Below are 22,102 nucleotides of genomic sequence, written 5' to 3'. Positions count from 1 at the left end.
TACACTTACCACCTACTGGGCCCTGTTTCCCTGCTGTGAACACAGCATCCACTGCAAGATGCAGCATTGCCAGTCTTGACAGTGGGGAGTGAAGCCGTGTTACATGTTTGCACCAATTGGAAAATGCATCCTGATGTGGGAAATGCTGATGCACGGAAAAAAGGCACGTGCTGCCTCCCACTGTGACTGGCATCTCTTGCCTCCAGTGCCCGCCGCCGGGAGACCAGACTCAGAAAGACATCAGTGTTGGGTGAATGAATGAATGAGTGAATGACTAGAACCTGGAGTAAGGGCAGAACAGGGCCAGATGCTACAACAGGAGGCCTCTAACCTGCTCTCCCGCCGCCCTCCCTCTGCGATTGGGAGGACAGCCATGTGCTGGCCTGGGTCTACCGGAACAGCCCCAAATTCTGCCTGATTAACTTGTCAGACCAGAGTCTGTAGGTGGGCTCTGAAATGCCAGCCATCCTGCTCCAGGAGGTGGCAGCCCCCGCCAGGCCTGAAGCTGGGGGCCTTGGAGGGAGCTGGTCTCCCATCATTGATTTTTTTTTTTTTTTTGAGACGAAGTCTCACTCTGTTGCTACAGTGCCGTGGCGTCAGCCTAGCTCACAGCAACCTTAAACTCCTGGGCTCAAGCGATCCTCCTGCCTCAGCCTCCCCAGTAGCTGGAACTACAGGCATGCGCCACCATGCCCGGCTGGTATATATATATATATATATATATATATATATATATATATATATATATATATATATATATATATGTATGTATATATTTTTTAGTTGTCCAGCTAATTTCTTTCTATTTTTAGTAGAGACAGGGTCTCAATCTTGCTCAAGCTGGTTTCAAACTCCTGGCCTTGAGCGATCTTCCCGCCTCGGCCTCCCAGAGGGCTAGGATTACAGGCGTTGAGCCACCGCACCCGGCCTCCTCATTGATTTCTGAGCCCAGGAAAGCCGCTTCAGGAAGCCCCAAGTTCAGGAGAGGGGGCGCGTCCCTGGCCTGGGGAGGCTGGTTTTCGGGGTGGTGCTGCCCTCTGGTGGCAGTTGTCATGCAGAGAGGAAACGCGCCTTCTCAGGCCAGCTTCAGTCATCGCTTCTCTCAACAAACCTCTGTCCCGTGCCCAGAATGCTCCCGCCTGTCGCCAGGACACTAGGAGTGGAAAGGGGAGCCGGCAGACCCGCAGGCACACCAGTGCGTGGCATCTGCACGGGTTGACTAACACATGCTGCAAACTTAGCACGCCCCACACGAGCTTGCTCCCACCGCCCTGTGCCTGTCCAACCTGCTTCTCTCCCGCCTCCCCATCTCAGTCATGGATCCTCCTTCTTCCAGAAGCCTGGGAGTCATCCTTGACTCCTCTCTCTCCTCACCTGTCCCGCCCCCTCCTTCCTGAGAGTGAAGGACCTAGAGGGCGACTCTAGGTCCTCAACCCCCTCTGCCCAAAGCCGGTTAGGTGAACAAGCTTTAAGAAGTGCCTGCTGTCATCCAGCACTACTTGGTGTGTCTGTCCCCTGAGTATACCCTGACTCCTTCCGCTGTGCCCTGCTGAACCCTGCGCTGCCCCAGCCTCCTCTCAGGGCTCCCTGCCCCGCTGGCTGCCAGAGCTTTTACCCTTCCAATGACTGTCCTTGCACTTAGGATAAACCCACCCTCTTCCTGGGGCCTGGCCCTGCCCACCTCTTGACAACTTCCTCCCTTCCTCTTCCTGAGTCCTTGGCCTCTCTGGCCTTCCTGCTGCCACTCGCACAGGCTGAGTCCATTTCCACCCCTGGGGTCCTGACTTTACAGTTCCCTTGCCCTTCCCCCTTCCAGAGTGGCAGCTCCTGCTCATCCTGCCACCCCATGGGCTGACAGCTTGAGGGCTCTCCCTTGGGGTCCCTGTTTGTCGTGGTCCCTGCTGCACCCCTCACCCCCAACATCATGTTTGGCACACAGTTAGGGGGGCAAAAAGAAACATGACTCAGTGTTGGCCCATCTGGTGGCAAAGAAAACCCCCAAACACGTATGTCTGATGAAGCTGGCAAGAGCTCTAACGCAGGGCACCCAGGAGAGGTGAGGTCAGGGGATGGGCGGGAAGGGCTGGGAAAACCTTGAACAGAGCCTGCGTGCACGGGTGACAGGGAGGTTGGGAGTAAGTGCTGGCACGGGAGGGTGAGCTCGGGGCCTTCCCTGACCTCAGTAAGTGTGTGCCCCATTGACCTGGCTCAATTCCTGCCCAGCACAGACCGCCACCTCCCTGAGGTCAGGTGTCCAGACAGTGCCAGGCCCTGGCTGGGCCTCTGGGAGTTCACCTCATGCATTTACTTATCCACTAGACAGTATTTGCTGAGCTCCTGCTACAGACCAGGCACTTGCGCTTGGCCTTGGGGAGCCGCCGGCACAGGAAGACTGAGCTTGTGGGCAGACTATCCGCGGAAATAACCACTGGCATCCACTGGGGTCTCAGGTGCAGGCCACGGTTCCTGGAGCCCAGCTGATCTCATGCAATGTTGGGAACATCCCTATGAGACAGGTGACAAGTTATTCCAGGAGCCTCCTCAGCTGAAGTCAGGGAAAACCCAGCAAGAGCGTTTTTTGCCAGAGCTAAGGATGGGAGAGCAGTGGTTGTGTTAGGGGCAGAGAAAAGAGGTTTCTAGGTATGTAGAGCAGCAAATGCAGAGATGCTGAGAACAGGGCCCTGGTTATCCGGGTGGGCTTCCATATCACCAGGACGTGGGTCCTCGGCTCCTTCCAGCACAGAGCAAGGATGACCGTGGGCCATTAGCCCACAGGTACCAGCCCACCATCCTTGCAGGGCTTCAAGACCCCTGGCTCCTCCAGTACCGCTTCCCGGGAGCAGGGCCTCTACCTGGAACCTTCCAGAAGGTCACACGGTCCCTGAACTGCCACTGGCCCCAGTCTCTTCTCTCTCCTTTGAGGCTTTGCCCTCAGCAGGTTCCTCCCCACCCCCCAGCCGCTGCTGGTCTCCTCCCGGCCCAGTGCCCGCCCACCCAAATTGTGCCCAGCGCGCATGCGCCCCAGCGCCTGCCGCTCAGATTGGCCCCAGATCCTGTGGTGGTCCCTGCTGGCATCTTTGTGCCTAGATGCTCCAAACCGGCCAGCGAGTGTCCGATTCAGTCTCGTAGCCCTCACCGGGCTCGCACTGCGGCCGCTGGTACTTGCCATATGTGGAGTCGATCCCAGGGCCATCTCCGACTAACCTGGCTGGGTGCCCCAGGGAAATTACTTAACTTCTCTGAACCTTGCCTTTTTCATCTGTACAAAGGACGCCCCCAGCGTGGCCTCCCTGGATTGTTTTGAGGATTAACTGAGATAAGGTGTGTGGTGTTGGGCCTACCAAGTGGTCACTGTCACTCTGCAGTATCTTGGTCCTTGCTGTGTCTCTACTTAGGTGTGTTCTGAGGTCTTGTTGCTCTCATTTCTCTTCCCTCTCTACCTCTTTGTCATTCCTCTTCTGGGTCTTTTTTTTTTTTTTTTTTTGAGACAGAGTCTCACTTTGTTGCCCTGTTGCCCAGGCTAGAGTGAGTGCTGTGGCGTCAGCCTAGCTCACAGCAACCTCAAACTCCTGGGCTCAAGCAATCCTCCTGCCTTAGCCTCCTGAGTAGCTGGGACTACAGGCATGCGCCACCATGCCCTGCTAATATTTTCTATATATATTAGTTGGCCAATTAATTTCTTTCTATTTATAGTAGAGACGGGGTCTCACTCTTGCTCAGGCTGGTTTCAAACTCCTGACCTCAAGCAATCCGCCCGCCTCAGCCTCCCAGAGTGCTAGGATTACAGGCGTGAGCCACCGTGCCTGGCCTTCCTCTTCTGGGTCTTTCACAGTGTGTTTCTCTCCACGTCCCTCTGTCTGCTGTGCTAGCTTTCTCATGGCACACTTTGAGGAGGTGGCAGCTGGAACTCCTTGCCCCCTGTGCCTCGGAGTGGGGCTGGCAGGAGATGGGGTGATAGCATTGGGCAGAGGGTAAAGCCAGGTGCTCCCCGGCCTCTGGTGCCTGCTCTCACTGTGTTCTGCCCACGTGTGGGTGTCAGTGCTGAGGTTTCCTGCCAGCCCTAGGCTTGGAGATGTGGCCTGGAAAGAGGTTGGGAGGACTGGTCTCCCCAGCCAGCAGGTGCCTGCCTGCTCTGCTGCTGGTCACCCAAACCATACCTGGCGCAGAGCTGGCCTGGGGGGAGCCTGGATTGCCCTTTCCACCAGGACCAGCTAGCTCCATCATTTGCAGGGCCTGGTGCAAAAAACACAAGGCCCCTTAAAAAATTACGAAGTTCGGTCTGGGCATGGTGGCTCATGCCTGTAATCGTAGCACTTTGGGAGGCTGAGGACAAAGGATTGCTTCAAGCCAGGAGTTCAAGACCAGCCTGAGCAACATAACAAGACCCTGTCTCTACAAAAAATTTAAAAATTAGCCAGATGTGGTGGCACACACCTGAAGTCCCAGCGACTCAGGAGGCTGAGGCAGGAGGATCTCCTGAGCCCTGGAGTTGGAGGTTGCAGTGAGCTATGGACGATGCCACTGCCTGGGTGACAGAGTGAGACCTGTCTCAGAAAAAAAAAAAGTTCAGGATGGTGACAGCAGAGCCTAAAAGCAAGCTGGGGCCCTTTGGAGTGTGCAGGTTCCTATGTGACTGCATGGCCATTCACCACATTTAGCAAATCTCCTCATCCCTCACTTCTGGGACGGATGGGGGTAGAGCTACCTAAGGCTAGCTCCAACTTCCAAGAGCTGGAAATGGCATGGGGGAGGACGCTCAGGAGGGCACGAGAGAGCTGGGGCAGAGGCTCCAGCGTCCCTGCTCTGCCACTGAGCCGAGGACTGGCACTTCACCTCTCTTGAGTCTTGGCTTTGTCATCTATGAAGACACCTGCCTAAAAAACAAAACAAAACAAAATAAAGACACCTGCCTCACGGGGGTGGGGCAGGGGTTCGAGTGTGAGATGCGCTCGCGTGCATACAGGCTGGGTAGGCCAACTCTGCAGCTTGTCTCAGGGTTTCACTAGCCACGTCACTGCGCAAATTGTTCTATGTGTATAACTCAGTTGCTCAGCTTTAAAGTGGGGAAAAAGTAAGGTGGTTGGGAGTACATGAGTTACTACGTGTCAAGTGCTTAGAACAGTGGCCAACACTCAGTAAGGCCCATTAGAGGTCAGCTGTGATCACGATGTTACTGCCTATGAAAGGCACACAGAATGTCCAGGTTAACTCCTGATTGGGGGACAAACAGAAAAGGCTTCTGGGAGAGGTGCTTGAAGGATAGGCTTTAACGCTTGCGGTGAGGATGGCATAGCCTAAACACAGCAAGCCTAGGAACCAGAGATGTCCAGTTTGAGGCCCTCTTAGAAGCACCTATGTGCCAACCATTTTACAAAAGGCAGCAGCGGTATGAGTTTACTGAGCTTATTTTATTCCAGAGACACGGTTTTGCTCTGTTGCCAAGGCTGTGGTACAGTAGCATCACCATAGTTCACTGCAACCTTGAATTCCTGGGCTCAAGCGTCCTGAGTAGCTGGGACTACAGGTGCATACCACCATGTCCGGCTAATTTTTTTCAAATTTTTGTAGAGATGAGAGTCTCGCTGTGTTGCTCAGGCTGGCCTTGAACTCCTGCATTCTAGTGATCCTCCCACCTCAGCTTCCCAAAAGTGCTGGGATTACAGGCTGTGAGCCACTGTGCTCAGCTCTGGTTTGCTGAGTTTAGACATGGCTCCAGAGGGTTGCTGAAAATTTTTGTGTATGTCATACACAGAGGATTAATTCATAGCTGAATGAAGGAAATAGGCAAAAAAAAAAAAAGGAAAAAAAAAGGCTTATAGTATTGACACAAGAAGAGAAAAATGTATGGAGTAGGGGAGCAAATGGTGAGTGACGAAGCCCGAGGGCCTGGCAGCCTTCGTGGGCCACACTGACTTTATCCTGAGCTGAACAGACTGAAGGGTTTTTAAGCAGGGGAGGGTAGTTGTCACACCTATCTTTTAACAGAACCATTCTGGCTGCCAACATGGAGGACAAGGGGTTGGACCAGAGGCTGGGAGGCCACTTGGGGCTGTTGCTTTGGTTGAGGTTGTAGACAATGGTTCTGCTTCCACTAGGGTGGCAGGGACGAGGTTACTAAGAGGCAGATGGGTTTCTGAGATATTTAGGAAGTAAAATTGACACTCTTACTTCTCTGGTGACATCCAAACGTGGTTGCATCCATATCCACCCTCAGGAAAGCAACATGAAATTAGTCCATTGTCCAAGGCTCTGTTTCTAGGCCAAGCAGCAGAACTGGAGATGGTCTATAACTATCAGTTCAGGGAGCAGGCTGGGCTGGGACCCCTCAGTTCCTCTACAGATAGTGAGGAAAGCCTGTTTAGGACCTTCCAGACAGGACCTCAGCCCTCTTGAAATGTGCCAGTTCTCTGGCAGCACCTGGCACACGTTTAAAGGCTGGAAGCTCATACTCAACATACCAAGTGAGGACAAGCGGTGGGATGAGGTGGGACACATGTGTCAGAGCCGGTCTGGCCCAGACCCCGAGTGGCGACTTTGCTGCAGCTTTAGTGGGTGGAGGCTGGCCTTGGCTAATGGCCTGGCAGCAGCAGGGACGGAAACTCAGAAACCCCCAGGCCTGTTCTCAGCAGCGCACACTGACTGGGACACCTCTGCAGGGCTGCTCCCAGCACTGCCTTTTTGGAGAGGAGAGATCAGATAATCTTACACTTACATTTTTTACATCCATTAAAAAGTTCATCTTGATGAAGCAAATGTTGTATTTCTAGAAGCAAGTGCTGCTTTTTAATGTTAAAAAAGCTAAGGAAATCCAAGTAGTATAGACATTCCACAGTTCTACAGCCTCTGCTCAGAGGGGGGAGCAGGCAGTCCTTGGCCTTGGCCTCTCATTTGCACACACACACACACACACACACACACACACACACACACACACACATCCTAAGGCACAAAAAGCTTAGTTTTTGTGTTTAAAGTCTTTTTATCAAAAAAAGACCCTCCCGCCAAAAAAACTCAAACGGAAATCAAAATATTTCCCACTGGAGGCTACTTTGTCTTTTAAAAATTTTATTACACAAATATCTCCCACTCCCACATGTCAGAGGAAAGATGTCCTTGCTCTTTCTAAAACCAATAATGGAGAACTTTTAGAAAATAAAGTCCAATAAGCTTCCCTCCTTCCCTGGCCCAAAATAACCCCAATGTGTCAACTGAGATAGCTTATCCCCTTAATGCTTACATTTAATTTAAATTTTTTAGCACAACATTGGAGACTGACTCTAAATCAGCAACAAAAAATATATATTTACAATATTTCTCGGAAAAACAAAAAACACAACCAAAACCTTTAAACATAGTGACTTTAGGAGTTTTATTTATGGAGCAGTTATTTTTTTAATCACCAAGTGATTTTATATTATATATATATAAATTTTCTTCCTTTCCTTTGTGGTTTTTCGCCCCGGTGCTTGGAAAGATGGAGGCAGGGGTCTGGTCCTGCAGTCTGAGGAGGGCAGGCTCTCCTGGCAAGGCCGTATCTAAGAGCAGATTGTAGGAAATGTGATAGACTCCCCAGGTTACTCTGTTCCCCAACGGAGACACTTCTTTCCTCCACATGGACCGACCCTTACCTCTAAAACCATTCCCCTCGTAGTCCCAAAGAAAAGTAAGACCCAGCAAGGGCACTGTCCATCCGCTGCCACTCCTGGGCTCCCTTTTCTGCTGACCAATTTACGTGCACGGTAAAAATGCTTGTTTTTCCAAGCCGAAAAACAAACAAACATAAAAACCAAAACCCAAAACAAACCATCAGCTTGGAAATTTCTGTGGATGAAATGTCCCAAAGTCAGAGGCACTCTCCCGGCACAATCCCTGCTCTGAAGGGGTCTCTCCACCTCCCCTTTTATAAAAAGACAACAAAACAAAACGAAGTAATCTTTTCAGTATTTTCCACAGGAGCAACCAAAAAAAAGGCAGGAAGCTTCCAATTATAGGTCATTAACAATAATATTAATAAGGTTTTTGCTCAATACCCAGGGTTCTTTACAGAGAAGTCCCCCAACTGAGGCACTCTGGAATGAGTCACTGGCACTTCCTCAAAGTTTCAACCCCACATCACTGGGCCTGTAGACCAGGGAGGGGCAGAGGGTCGTGGGAGCAGACTGCTGTTTGTAAGGTGCAGCCAAGAGATCAGCAGATTGGAAGAAACAGACAAAATGCCACCCGCTACCAGGACCCAACTTCCTCTAAGGCGGCCAGTTAATGCCAGGGTCAAAGCTGGGCTAGGTGGCAAAGAGGGGACCCCTCTGCCTCTATTGCTTTGGAAGTGGCAAGGGTGCAGTTGGCGTCTCTCCTCTGGGTGGCTCACACTTCAGACCCCTGGTGCCTGGGTTCTGTCCCTTTGCCCCACAGGGCTTCAGGAGGAGGAAAGCCTAAGACTGGGCTACAGGAAAGGGGCCAGGAAGGGATGGGGTTGGAGGACAAGAAGGCGGGGGCAAGGTTGTGCTATCAGTATCCTTATAGATGGGGAGCAGAGTGCAAATTTGCATCTATCATGAATAAGCTCTTGCCACAGGCTGCTGCTACTGAGCGTCTCCTCACACACTTAAATATTGACCCAAAAGAAATTCCGACCTTTCTTTCTTTCCTTTTTTTTTTTTTAAAGTGCAAAAAGCTCTCTGCTGCCCTAGAGAGAGGATCTTTGGACAGGCCGTTCAATGCAAAGTAAAAGGGGGCAGCTGATGGGGTTCGACAAAGGGTGGTGGAGCGGAGACACCATGCTCCCTCCCAACCTCCCTCCTCACACACGCGGAACACACTCAGCCACACACACAGAGGCACATGCACACCCCCTTCCATGGCTGCAGGCAGAGGGCAGGTGACTGGCTTCTAAGCAGGACCCCCTCCCCCCCAAAGGTGCCAGATCAATGAGCTGCTGGGGCTGTACACAGGCCTGGGCTCTGGGGGGCTACCCTAAACCAGAGGTCTGTAGGAGCCTGGCCCGGAGGCAGGTGGAGACTTGGCCCAGTCCTCTGCTCCCCCGAGTTGGGGGGAGACAGGCTGCTCCCTCTGAGGACATGCATCCTGGGAAAGCCCTATTCAGGCAGGAATGAGGACATGTGGAAAAGGGCAGTCAGGGGAGGCAAAAGAGAAAGGGGAAACAAGGAGATGGTGCCTGTCTCAGAATCCGTCTGGGTAGCAATGGAATGGGTGTGTCCCTGGGGTAGACAGTTCCAGCTCCTCTGAAGAGCTTCAACCCCAATAAGTGCAATAAGGACCTCAAAGAGACTAGCAGGGAAGTCTGGGGTAGGGTTCGGTGGGAAACGTCATTATGTGAATGAGCATGAACGCTGGACAGAATCAAGCTAAGGGGAGAGGACAGGAGGGAGAGCACAGACACGAACGTGAGGCTGGGGACACCTCAAAAGCACCAGTGTGATCTGCACGGGTCTGGAATTCCTGGGGCTGCCAGCCCCTCCTGCATAAGCCGGGAGAGTGTGATGGAGGAGAGACACGCACTGGACACCACAAGGAGAACCTGGCCGTGGATACAGGGCTGCTTTCTTCCCTGGGAGTTGCTCAGAACCAGGCACTGCTGGGGACCATGGGTGGGGATGAGGGGCCCAGGGCCCGGTGCAGATGAAAGTTGCACGAACACCCCAAACTGAGAGCCCAGCCTCTTAACAGGTGAGCAAGCAAGCAGGCACCTCGACAGCACAGCCTGTGCTTTCCCCTCGAATCAATTTGCTACTCCCTTTTTCTCAGGAGGGACAGGAGCAGGCAGATAAGCCTGGTGTCCACCACCCTCTCTGCCCCACCTGTAGAGGAAGGGCTCAAGGGACAGGAGGGCAGAGGGAGTGTGACGCTGGCCTCAGAGCCCGTGCAGGGTCGGGGAGAGAGGTTCTCCTCGATGGGGAGTCAGGGGAAGATCGGTTTCCTGTTCAGTCTGGCCTAGGTGTGTCTTAGCTGATCTTCTGTATCAGCTTCTCATCAGACAGGCAGTAGAGGCTGTTGATGGACAAGTCTGAGATGAAGTGCTCGCAGGCTTTTCGAGTGATCTGCTTGCATCCTCGAAGGTCAATCAAGGTGACGTTGGCGATGCGCCGTAGGTAGATCAGGGTCTGGTCTGTCAATTTATTGCAACCTGTCGGTAGAGTGGCCACAAGAACAATACTCACATACCCACAGCCAGAGAAACCTTCCTCTGCCATTCAATTCCCCCAGCACTCTTTCCCTCAAAATGCTGAACAAAAGCCCTCTTTGTCCCATAACTACCTGGCTCAGAGACCAGAAGTGCCATCAGCAATGTGGCCTCTAAAGGGCCCCTGCTGTCTCATGTCCATTGCCACGTGACACAAGCACAAGCGCTGCAAGGTGATCAAACTGCAGGTGGATGGTGGCTGTACAAGTAAGCACCTGACTTAACCACTGCAGGCCTCACACCCGTCTGTTAAAAAAAAGGGACAGAGGCTGTGTGCAGTGGCTCAAGCCTGCAACCCCAAGACTTTGAGAGGCCAAGGCAGGAGGACTGCTTGAGGTCAGGAGTTTGAGACCAGCTTGGGCAACAACAAGACTGTCTCCACAAAAAATCAGGTGTGCATGTGAAGTCCTAACTACCTGGCTAGCTGAGGCAGGAGGATCACTTGAGCCCAGGAGTTTCAGGCTGCAGTGAGCTATGATTGCATCACTGCACTCCAGCCTGGACAATAGAGTGGGACTCTGTTTATTATGGAAGACAGCACAGCATACCTGCCATGTTAAGCTCTGTGAGGGAGTAACGTGTGGAAGACCCGACAGCGGTGAGTAGGTTGGAGGACTGATCTGTAAGGTGGCTGCAGTGACTGAGGTCGAGTCGAGACAGAAGGGGCATGTGGCGAATGATGAGGCGAAGTGTGGCATCCGTGATGTCAAGGCCTGCCAGCCGGAAGTCAGTCATGTTCCGGAGCTTGCTGCGATTGTCCTGACCTGCACAGGCAAGAAAAGAGACAACATCGAAACTCTAATTCTCTAATCCAGCTCCAAAGCTCCAGGCAGCATCAGCTACTTGCTGGCCAGGCCTCCTTGAAGGGGTTAAACAGAGCTGCCCACACCCAGCCCTGCCTCCAGGGAGTGAGCAGTGTGCGTGGGGGCAGTTTCTAGGAAACCAGACAAGTTTTCTTTCTTCTGAAGCTGCCAGATTACGCCTCACATACACAGCAAAAGGCTATGTGCGAAACGCTCCTCCCCTTCCCGCACCCTCACACTCTTCTAGGCCATCATGCAATCGGCTTTTGATGTTCCACCTCAATCATGAAGCCATCCCAGCTTTCCTCAGTCTTATACTCTCTGGGCCCCGAACTCCACTGACACACAAAATGGACTTACTCCTTTGTTTGTAGGGAGTTATCTATGTGTCAATAGTAAACCTGTAACTGGACACAGTCCATCATTCTGTTCTCATTTTGTATTCTTCTGTTGTTCCACAGCATCATTTCTGAGACTACCTTAGCTTCTGAGGACAAGGTCTGTCAAAGACAAAGCTACCCCAGGACGAGCACAGAGAAGTCAGGTCTAGAGCATACCCGGTTTATCAGCTGGTGGAGTCAGCAAGTCTCGAATTTGAGGGTCCTTGATTCCTACTGCCCACCGAAGATCAAGGGTCCTGAGAAGGGGGCAGCTGGAGGTGCTGAGGGCAGAGACTGCAGACCAGGAACAGCCCGCCAAGAGGAGGTCTTTCAGTCCTGCAATAGATGGAACAAGACAGGCACTAACATACTGTTTACCAGCACATTCAGAACCACTACTACTGGCTGTGAGGTGAATGGATTTCCAGTCTAATGGGAGGGAAGGACTATGTCCTAATCCAGTAATCCAGCTCAAAGATTTCCATGATATCCTATGTCACATCTTCTAGCTTTGGTGTTAAATTGACTGCTTAGTTCCTACCAGAGCAACAGAAGATTGGCTTGCTGTCTTTCCAAGAACTCAAAATGCTGAAGGGGACAAGGGCTTACAAGGGGCCAACTAAGGAAATACCTGACTTAAGTTTCCTCTTCAGTGGCTATGCTAAGGAGACCTGCAGGGCTGGCAGCAACACCTGATCCCAGTCTCTTTGTTGTCCAGCACACTGTTTGGCCTGCCAGTCCAAAGTGACGCCTTGGAGACTGGCAGTTAAGGTGGCCCTGGGTACATCTCTTGCTAAGCAGAAAGCAACAATGGAGACTGCTGCCCTAAAGTGATTCTAAAAAGTACTACCAACAATGCACTTGCTTTGCCTGCTCCTTCTAGGCCCCTGGAAGGACAGCAGCAAGGCTGTTCACCTACCTGGCAGCCTATTAACGAGCCATGTCAGTTGCTTTTTGGAGATGTTGGTCCAACTGAGGTCGAGGCTAACTGGTTGCCTCTTGATGATGCCACTGAGAGCTTGGGGTACAATGGCCTTACACCTACTCAAGTCAATTTTTGTCCAAAGTCTCTTGTCGCAGCACCTGTGACAGAAGGGAAAAGAACTAGCTTTCATTAACTTGATACCCTGTCAGTGGAGCTCCTATCTCAGGCTGCTGGAGGCTTCTGGGAAAAGCACAGCACCTACATAGATTCTTATATAAGTGTACAAGGATCACACCCTATCATTTTTTGCCTTAGAGAATAGGCAAAAAATTGCCTTGATCTCTACAGCCACTAGATACTTTGCAAACCTATATGCCAAGTAGTGTATAACTTGACCAGTTCACCCTGATTTACTCTGGAGGGTTTGAAAACACAATACAGTTAGCTATTAGGGACACAGAGCAAACAATATACTATAACCCCTACATCTGCATTAAAATGGCATGGCTCCTGCTGAAGTATATATATAAGGGAGCATTTAAAATTTTCTTGACTTCTTACTGCCTGAAACTACCAGGCTTGCTCCATTCTTTCCCTTGAGTCACTTGCAGCCACCTGAGATGCATGGTGCTACTGAGCACACCACAATTCAATTTGTCTTAAGGCCATTGCTGTATCAGGCCGAAAGAGGCTCTTTATCAGGCTTGGAGAGTCCTCTCCCACCCTCAAGTTTCTGCCTCTGCACTATCTTGACATTTTCTAGCTAGTCTAGACCAGAACCGAAAGGGACAGACCTGATTTTCCACTGCAGTCTATAAATCCACAGGCCACAAACAGCACTGTACTATGCAGGCTTCCGATTAATATTTTACAACCTCTGCCCCCTAGCCAGGCTTGAGTCTGGCTGGCAGGGGAAGGGGAAATAGCACATAATGGAAGTCTGATGTACCTTGGCCTAGAAACCTAGGGGTAAGAGCCAGGCAGGCCCACCAGGCCTAAAAAGAGAAATATTAAATTTGGGCCAATCACACATGAATTCAGATTTGGGAAATAAACTCATGTTTGCAAGGAATAGGGCCTTTATTTAAAAATTGAAAAAATTTTACCAATGGTACACGAAACTTCCATGGCAAAAGCAAGCAGCTGACGACAGAGCACACATCAGAACCCCCTGGGGGAGGGATTGTTAAAGCAGACTGCTGCACCCATCCACGAGGTTCTGATTCAGGAGTCCTGGGATGGACCCTGAGAATCTGCTTTTCATTTTTTCCCCAAGAACTGGTGCCATAATAAGACAATATGCATTTTTTTTTTTTTTTTTTTGATACAAAGTCTCACTCTGTTGCTCGGGCTGGAGTGCTGTGGCGTCAGCCTAGCTCACAGCAACCTCAAACTCCTGGGCTCAAGCAATTCTCCTAATCCTCTTGCCTCAGACTCCTGAGTAGCTAGGACTACAGGCATGCACCACCATGCCTGGCTGATTTTTTCTATATATTTTTAGTTGTCCAGCTAATTTCTTTCTATTTTTAGTAGAGGCAGGGTCTAGCTCTTGCTCAGGCTGGTCCCCAACTCCTGACCTTGAGCCATCCTCCCACCTCAGCCTCCCAGAGTGCTAGGATTACAGGCATGAGCCACTGCGCCCGGCCGAGAATCTGCATTTTTAACTAGTTCCCAGGGGCTGCCACTGGTCAGGATACCCTACTTTGAGAACTACTGTAATAGGGTGTGTCCCAGATATAAAGGATATATCCTAGAGTATATATTCTAGAGCTTAAGGAAAAGCCAATAATGCTAGCTGGGAAGCTCTTTCTTCACCATCACTAGGGAATTTTTTCCTAAGTGTCTGTTCAACTTGAGAAGAAACGCTAGGTCTCGTTGAGTAAGCTTCAAAACTGGACCCTGTTTGCTGGAGAACAGAATTCTGATCCAGGTTGGGGGGATGAGAAAACTGCAGAAAAAGGTAAGCACCATCAAATTCATTTTGCAAAGGATGCCCGCTTCTCTCACTGAATGGAGAGGTAACTGAGGCAGGAGCTTAAGTGTAGTTATCTATGTCATTAGCATCAGAAGAATGACTGTAACATCACAGGCTCTCAACCAACACATGAAGAGCTCAGCTGACTTGGGGGGAAATTGTCAGCCCTTAAGACTCTTAAGTTTTAGTACAAACTGTACAAATACATACCCCAAATCAGTTTCCCTCCCCCCAGCAGAGAGAGATGGGAACGTACAGAGCAGGGAGAGGAGACAAAGCCAAATTTCCATAATGACATCTGCAGGCACAACTGGCCACATCTTTAAACAATCCAGTCATGAGAAACAGACTGGGTCAATTCACTCCTCATAGGACCCCGCAAGCCTTCAGACGGTAAGGTGCATGCTGTTCTCGTTTTGAAAACCTGCCACCTGCTCCCATGCCCCTGGCTCCTGACCCCCTGTATCCCTGCTCACCATTTATACCACGTCTTGCACACTCGCATACATTCACAAAGTTCTCTGCGGCTGAGGTAGCGGAAGACAGACATCCAGACCTCCCGCTGCATCCAGCTTTCGTCTCCATCCTGAGCCCAACTGCCCCGGCCATTCAGCCTGGCTGCACCCCCCTCCTCTGCACTGTCATCTTCCTCCTCCTCCTCCTCCTCCTCTTCCTCCTCTCCCCCCAGTCCCTCCTCATCCCCACGCTGGGGGGTTCGGGCTGGGCAGTGCTGCACTAGCACACGGGGGGAATGGCGAAGGTTGGCAGAGGAGGCCGTGATGGCCTGCAGCTTGGGCACAATGGATGTCCCGTGGAGCTCTTTGGTGGGCCTCTGTAGCGTGACAGTGAGGTACGATCCCCGGATCTTGGCTTTCTCAACTTCAGACAGCTCCTTTTTGCCGCTGGGATTGTTCTCCTTTTCCCGTACCATGGTGCGCTCTGTGGCCTGCAGCCGCAGCAACTGCCGCCGTTTGAAGCGCTCATCGCGGCTGGCACTGTGGTGGTCGCTGGGGCCAGCCCCAGGGGATGACCGAGTCACCATACCCCGGGGAGAAACCGGGTCGTGGATGAGCTGCAGCATGGAAGTGGGTGAGTGAGGCGGGGGCGTGAGGGGCTCATCGCAGCTCCGCAGGGGCCGCAGGACTTTGGCTTGCACAGCTTCTTCGTCGCTCTCTTCCATTTTCCGCTTCTGCAAAGCAGGCCCAAAAAAGCAACATCAGTGCTTCCTTTCTTCCAAACCCTCTAAACTGACAGGTGAACTCACTGTTGCACCCAGGGGACCAGAGAGAAGACAGGTCACTGATGCTAGAGGGGGTCATCCCATCGGGTCTGCAATCCGGACTGCAAAGATCAGCAACCGAGCTCATGCCTGTGCCACAGAACATGGATTACAGAACAAAAATGGGTCCCTTGGGAAATCCCTGTGACAAAAAGGTTTGTGTTCAAGTACAGAGGAGTGAGATCCAGATTTGGGCTGCCTGAATCCATACCCCACCTTATTCATCTTGTCCCTATTTCTGGATTATAATTCCCTGGGTAAAAATACCCTTCAAAGAGGCCACAACTCTACCCCTATGTAATCTGACAATTTTTAATCCTATTTCTAATTTCCCTTTTTTACCCAAGAGATGTGTCTTATTTTAGTGGTAGGTGGAAGAAAAAGCCCATATAAACTATTTGAACTAGGATGGCTAGTCTGACAGCAGTAAACACCACTGACTTCTAGCTCTACCAGTGGTCTAAGCTTGGCTCTAGCAGGTTGCTTCTTCCACTCGATGCCCCACGTGAGTGAGAACGCAGAGAACAAGAACCTTCATGAGACATGGGCTGCTACAGTAGGATCTGCTCAGGATTATGGTGAGAAATTCCACAAGAGTTCACAATCTCATCCTGTGGCACTTGTGCTTTTTCTAGACACCTGTCCTTTCCTGGAGCCTAACTTGGCTATCCCGTGACAAAGTCAATATGTTACACACTAGGAACCATATCAGTAATTCAGGGTTTTCTTTAAGGAAACAATTTATGTTCCTAGGCAACAATCCTGGTCTCTTTTTCAACTTACATTATTTGAAAACCATGGTTGGAAGAGAATGACCATCCTTTGGGTGCTCGCTTTTACAATGTATTAGAAGACAGTATTAAAGCACAGCATCTGCCAACTCACCTGCTACAACAGAGATACAAACACTCAATACCACTAGTGAAGACAAATGTAGGCCAGGTGTGGTGGCTCATGCCTATAATCCTAGCACTCTGGGAGGCTGAGGTGGGAGGATTGCTTGAGCTCAGGAGTTTGAGACCAGCCTGAGCAAGAGCGAGACACTGTCTCTACCAAAAATAGAAAAATTAACATGGTGTCATGGTGCATGCCTATAGTCCCACCCAGCTATTTGGAAAGCTAAGGCCAGAGGATCACTTGAGCCCAGGAGTTGGAGGCTGCAGTGAGCTGACACCACTGCACTCTACCCAGGATGACAGAGCAAGACTGTCACATACATACATAAAATCCACAAATGTAAAAGGTACTAATGCAAGAACTTGGGATAACCTTGGCACTAGTAAACCCCAGAGATCCTTGCCCTCAAAGACAGATTGAAAAATTCAACCACCTCCGTGTCAAGTGGGAGAAAATAAAAAGAAGATAATAAAATTCCCTTCTGCCCCCTTCCCCACTTCTGTGCCACTGCCCTGAAGGACCAACACTAGGCCAGCTACTGCATCCTGTATGTGCCCTCAGCAGGCCTTGCCTTGCTTTGCCAGGCTGAGTAACCAGAGTCCTCCTGGCCCTTTGACATTACTAGTGACCAATGGACCAGGAACCTCAGCTCCTCTGGGCCAAGGTCATGGCACTGGTCCCCTCTAGGGGAGGGGCTGCCTCTGTATGACACATTTGGGCACATGAGGTGGGCAGGGCAGGGCTTTCTGCAAGGTGAACATGACAAACATGTGAACCTGTTTGACTGGAAACTCCAGCACACCGCTGTACTTACTGTCTGCCGCAGGCCACTGCCTCCCTCTAGGTACATTCCTCAGGAGAGACCCTGCTCACCTGATTTCCCTCCTCAAACAGCCCAGCTGTGGTTCCTCTTTCTAGGGCCCCAGAATATAAAAGGACCTCAGGAGTTTGCAGATCCCAGGTGGAACAATATTTAGTAATGCAAACAAACAAAAAAACACTCTACAAACACTAACAACAAAAATACTAATAATTTACCAAAGGAAAAAAGATACTGAACAAAGAAAACAAAAATAACCTCCCAGGTCAGAGAAACTGTGAATGTATAGCAATCTCCTAAACTTGATCGTTCCTTTCTGGTCACAGTGCAAATCTGGATAAGGTTCCTTTACCTGGGCTTTCTCCGAGCTGTCTTCTTGGTAGCACTTTGGACATTCCCAGCAATTTGGCAATTCCTCGTTAAGCAATCCCTCTCCATCCATCTATAGACAGATAGAGATGTTGGGGAAAAAAAGTCTGTCTCTTAAGCCTTCTGTAACACATCTGGGAAGAGTTACCCATTTCTAAACACATTGGTCCTTAGGGGAGAAAGACTTATTTACCCCAAATGGCACTAATACCCACTCCTAGCCACTGGGAAACTGGCCACCCTCACTCTTGGTTACTTGCGTTAGGCTCTATGATGAGACTTCCAAGAGTCAGGGTCAATCTGTGGTCTCTTTTCCTGACACATACTCTCCTGGTAGTCTCATGCCAAGGTGGGCTATAGTTCTGAGAACTTGAGTGTAGAGACTAATGCTCTAGTCTCTGTGATTCAGTGTTCTCAACTGTCAAGTAGGGATATATATGATACAACTGTCAGGGATACAACAATATCCACCTTATAGGGTTGTGGTGAGAATTAAATTAATTATGTAGTATGGGAAGTATTTAGAAAAGTGCCTGGTATACAGTAAATGCTTTGTATTAACCATTGTCACCATGGAGTTAATACTGTATTTTATAAAATTCTAAGATGCCTACTTTTCACTTTTTTTTTTTTTTTGAGACAGAGTCTTGCTTTGTTGCCTAGGCTAGAGTGAGTGCCGTGGCATTAGCCTAGCTCACAGCAACCTCAAACTCCTGGACTCAAGCAATCCTTCTGTCTCAGCCTCCCAAGTAGCTGGGACTACAGGCATGCGCCACCATGCCCGGCTAATTTTTTCTATATATATTAGTTGGCCAATTAATTTCTTTCTATTTATAGTAGAGACAGGGTCTCGCTCTTGCTCAGGCTGGTTTCGAACTCCTGACCTCGAGCAATCCGCCCGCCTCGGCCTCCCAGAGAGCTAGGATTACAGGCGTGAGCCACCATGCCCGGCCCTACTTTTCACATTTTAATCTTTCTGAATTTTCTCATAATTGACAGTGTATATAATCATTGTTAGCCAGGTGACAGTCATAATATAGTTGAGACTTTCTGGAAAGGCCAGGAAAGTACCAGCACTCATGCACTTTAAAGAAATATGAAGAAATATAGAAGATCCAACTTCACAGGGTTCTCTATTTAAAATGTAAACAGAGAATGCATGTGTAACAGTTCTCCACCAGGCTGCACATTAGGATCACCTGGGGAGTTTTAGCAACACAGGGCTCATACTGGGCCAGTTAACTCAAATCTCTGAGACTGAGGTCTAAACTTCCTTATTACTGTTTTTGAACTCCTGGGGTCTGCACTGAGCCTGACACAGATGAGCACTCAATAAATGGTAGCTGATATTATTACCCTCACCATCCCTCAGAACCAATACCCAGAGATACACTGAAGTATGTAGCAGAGATGGCTAAAGGCTTCAGGCTCCCCAAAACACACCATGCAGTTCTATGATGGCCTGGGGACTCCAGACACACTGTCCAGAGGTCAGACTGTAAACTCCACGAGGGCAGGAACCAGGTCTATTTTGTGTATTGTTCTATCTTCAGTCTAGCACAGTGCCTGACACATTGTAGATATTTGAATCAAGGGCTGATGTTAGACCATTCTACTACATGACCATGGAGCTAATGGCCCACAGTAGGGATGCTGGCAGCCTCCTGTGACAGGTGTCCTACTCTCCTGTTGCTCCACTCAGTATCTTTTAGATACTATCAGCTGAGACTTAAGGGACCTCTTAGGCCTTTCCTCACCTGAAGGCAGCCAGGATGAACAATCTCATTGCAGATACAGCATTCCATGAGTTTCTTCTCAAAGTCCTGTGTCTCCTCATTCTGATCCACCTCTCCACAGAGGGAACATGTGACTGAGTGAGGCAGTCTGGGCTACAAGAGGACAAAAATAGAAAAACCAAGACGGCAGACTTAGATCCTTATCACTTCAACTTTCCCTAAACTGAAGATGGGAGTTTTGGTTCTTGTAGTTCTCTAGTAAACATTTAGGGAGCCATCAAGGCAGGGTGGAAAAGAGAGAGGGTTTTGGTAGAAGACGACTGATGACTCAACTACCTCAGCACTCGAGACCAACAGAGACCAGTTGTTTTCAGTTGGCCTGTCCTTGGCCTCACAGGTCCTTTCTAATCTACTTAAAGAGGGGAAAGAGGGTAGTGATTTGCCCCTCAAATGCTGCTCTATTGTTTGAAAATTAGGCAAGTAAGGCCAAAAGACCAAATTAGACCATTTTTAGTATTAGACACCTTCCTTCTTTACCCAGGGAGAAAAGGGACAAAATGAAGAAACCTAAAAAGAGGGCATAATTTTTTATTTCCAACTCTGAACTCTCTTTAACTCTACACTATGCATATTTCAGTCTCTGACACCACAAGTCTTCCCCCAAATCTTTACCCAAGCAGATTACTCACTGCCAAGCACTGTCGGAGGACACAGGACTGCTTCATGCGTCCAGGCCCTCCAAACTTCTTCATGTCCCTGCAGTAGTGGCAAACACCACACTCTCCTTGCACACAGGCTTTGCATTTCCGACATCTCACTCGTCTCCGCCTGGCTCCTGACACAATGGGGGAGGCAGCAGCTGGCCTCACAGGTGTTAACCGTGGAGCTGGTTTCATAGTGTGAGGCTTTGTGATGGGGATGGTAGGAACCCGCACCTTTGGCCGGGTGGGGAATTTAAGCTGGAAAGAGAAAGCAGTGAGGTCAAACATATCAGGTTACTTACGACTGAAGAGGGTAGAAGATTACATGGTAGGGTACCTAGCCCAGGGCATAGCAAACTATGGCCTGTGGGCAAATCTGCCCATTGCTTGTTTTTATAAATAATTTTTATTGGTATAAACTTATTTGTTTATGTATTGTCTATGGCTGCTTTCATGCTACAATGGTAGAATTGAGAAGCTATGACTGTATGGTGTACAAAACCTAAAATATTTACTATCTTGACCTTTACAGAAAAACTTGCCAGCCCCCCGTCCTAGACCTTTGGCCTACTAATTCAGCCACATCCCTTTCATTTTGCAGAGCTGTCATATTCACCCCTCTCCGAAGCTTTCTGTGTAAGTGCCATGTGCTGACGTCACCCCTGGGGCCCTCCAATATTTCCTTACCCTGACTACTCAGAATATACTCTAAACAAGACAGTCAACTACTCAAGGGTGAAACTGGTTTTGTCCATTTCTTTTTTTTTTTGAGACAGAGTCTTGCTTTGTTGCCCAGGCTAGAGTGAGTGCCGTGGTGTCAGCCTAGCTCACAGCAACCTCCAACTCCTGGGCTCAGGCAATCCTGCTGCCTCAGCCTCCCGAGTAGCTGGGACTACAGGCATGCGCCACCATGCCCAGCTAATTTTTTGCATATATATTAGTTGGCTAATTAATTTCTTTCTATTTATAGTAGAGACAGGGTCTCGCTCTTGCTCAGGCTGGTTTCGAACTCCTGACCTCGAGCAATCCGCCCGCCTCAGCCTCCCAGAGTGCTAGGATTACAGGCGTGAGCCACAGCGCCCGGCCTGTTCATTTCTTTAGTACGCCAAATCCAAGCATACGACCTGGTACACAGCAAACACTCCAATATTTAAGTGTGGAATAAATCTCTCAGTTATATGTTTGTCATTTTAGCATTGGTATGTACCCTGCAAGTGATGTTTTCAAGGACAAGCATCATGTCTTCTACTTCAATTTCCCACCATGTCTTAAACACTTTTTTGACACAAAATACTCAATAGCCAGAAATGACTGAATTGTTTTGAGGCTGTCCCCTGTGGCCATGCAGAGGCCAAATGGGACTCCTCCCCCTAGGAAGGCAAAGGTGGTTCTTTAAAGATATCATTTAGCTCCATACCTTTATCTTCTGCCTAAACACTCTAAGGATGTGATGGCTTTGCAAGTTTCAGCTTTGGAACAAAGAGGGGCCTAATTTATTTGCCAAACTCATGGCCAGGATCACAATGCTATCATTTATTTAATACGTAACCTTGACAGAGGACAGTATGGAAAAATATTATATATGACCTAAATGGGAAATGAAATAGAAATTCATAACTGAAAATGTATTAGCTGATGGTAATTCCATTCTTCTCTTTCTAATTACAGACTGAAAAGTCCAAATAAAGAGGAATCTTGAGAGTATGATCTCACCATGACAAAGAAAAATTCTGGTCTTTTAGATATATATGTACTTATTTTAACTAGTTTTAAATCATATCTGTGAAGATAACTGAGTCACTGGGTCAGAAGGATAGGAGCTGATCCATGTTGGTGAACAAATGGGCAACCTGGCATCTGATTCTAGAGGGAGGCCTCCCAGTTTGATAGTTCTTTTAAGAGAGTCACCTCCAAAGATAGCCAATTACCCTGACCTAAGAGTCAAAACAGAACTGAGTAATGATTTTCTGTCAGTTTGTATCAATGCGCCAGAAGCCATCTGCCTCGAGTTCTTTTTCT

The 22,102-nt window shown here is 49.4% G+C and overlaps 1 protein-coding gene across 6 annotated transcripts in view; it reads right to left on the bottom strand.

Annotated features, from left to right (window-relative positions):
- Positions 1 to 7,344: 7,344 nt before the first annotated feature.
- KDM2A (lysine demethylase 2A) overlaps positions 7,345 to 22,102 on the bottom strand; it is a 125,489-nt gene continuing 110,731 nt past the window's right edge. For 5 of the 6 annotated variants that reach the window (XM_012757555.3, XM_012757556.3, XM_076001667.1 and 2 more), the window contains 8 exons: positions 20,072 to 20,341; positions 19,404 to 19,535; positions 17,630 to 17,719; positions 14,758 to 15,470; positions 12,301 to 12,464; positions 11,559 to 11,717; positions 10,747 to 10,962; positions 9,586 to 10,141 (listed from right to left, as the gene is read on the bottom strand). In XM_012757555.3, the coding sequence (XP_012613009.1) occupies positions 9,960 to 10,141; positions 10,747 to 10,962; positions 11,559 to 11,717; positions 12,301 to 12,464; positions 14,758 to 15,470; positions 17,630 to 17,719; positions 19,404 to 19,535; positions 20,072 to 20,341 (1,926 nt within the window). In that variant the 3' untranslated portion in view covers positions 9,586 to 9,959. Of the gene's footprint in view, positions 10,142 to 10,746; positions 10,963 to 11,558; positions 11,718 to 12,300; positions 12,465 to 14,757; positions 15,471 to 17,629; positions 17,720 to 19,403; positions 19,536 to 20,071; positions 20,342 to 22,102 lie in introns of all 6 variants that reach the window. The other variant, XM_012757554.3, reaches the window with a different exon arrangement.

The sequence above is a fragment of the Microcebus murinus genome, chromosome 4, assembly GCF_040939455.1.
Source record: "Microcebus murinus isolate Inina chromosome 4, M.murinus_Inina_mat1.0, whole genome shotgun sequence".
NCBI classification, from domain to species: domain Eukaryota; kingdom Metazoa; phylum Chordata; class Mammalia; order Primates; family Cheirogaleidae; genus Microcebus; species Microcebus murinus.
The sequence above is the reverse complement of the archived record's forward strand: the minus strand, read 5'-3'. Positions and strand labels throughout refer to the sequence as shown.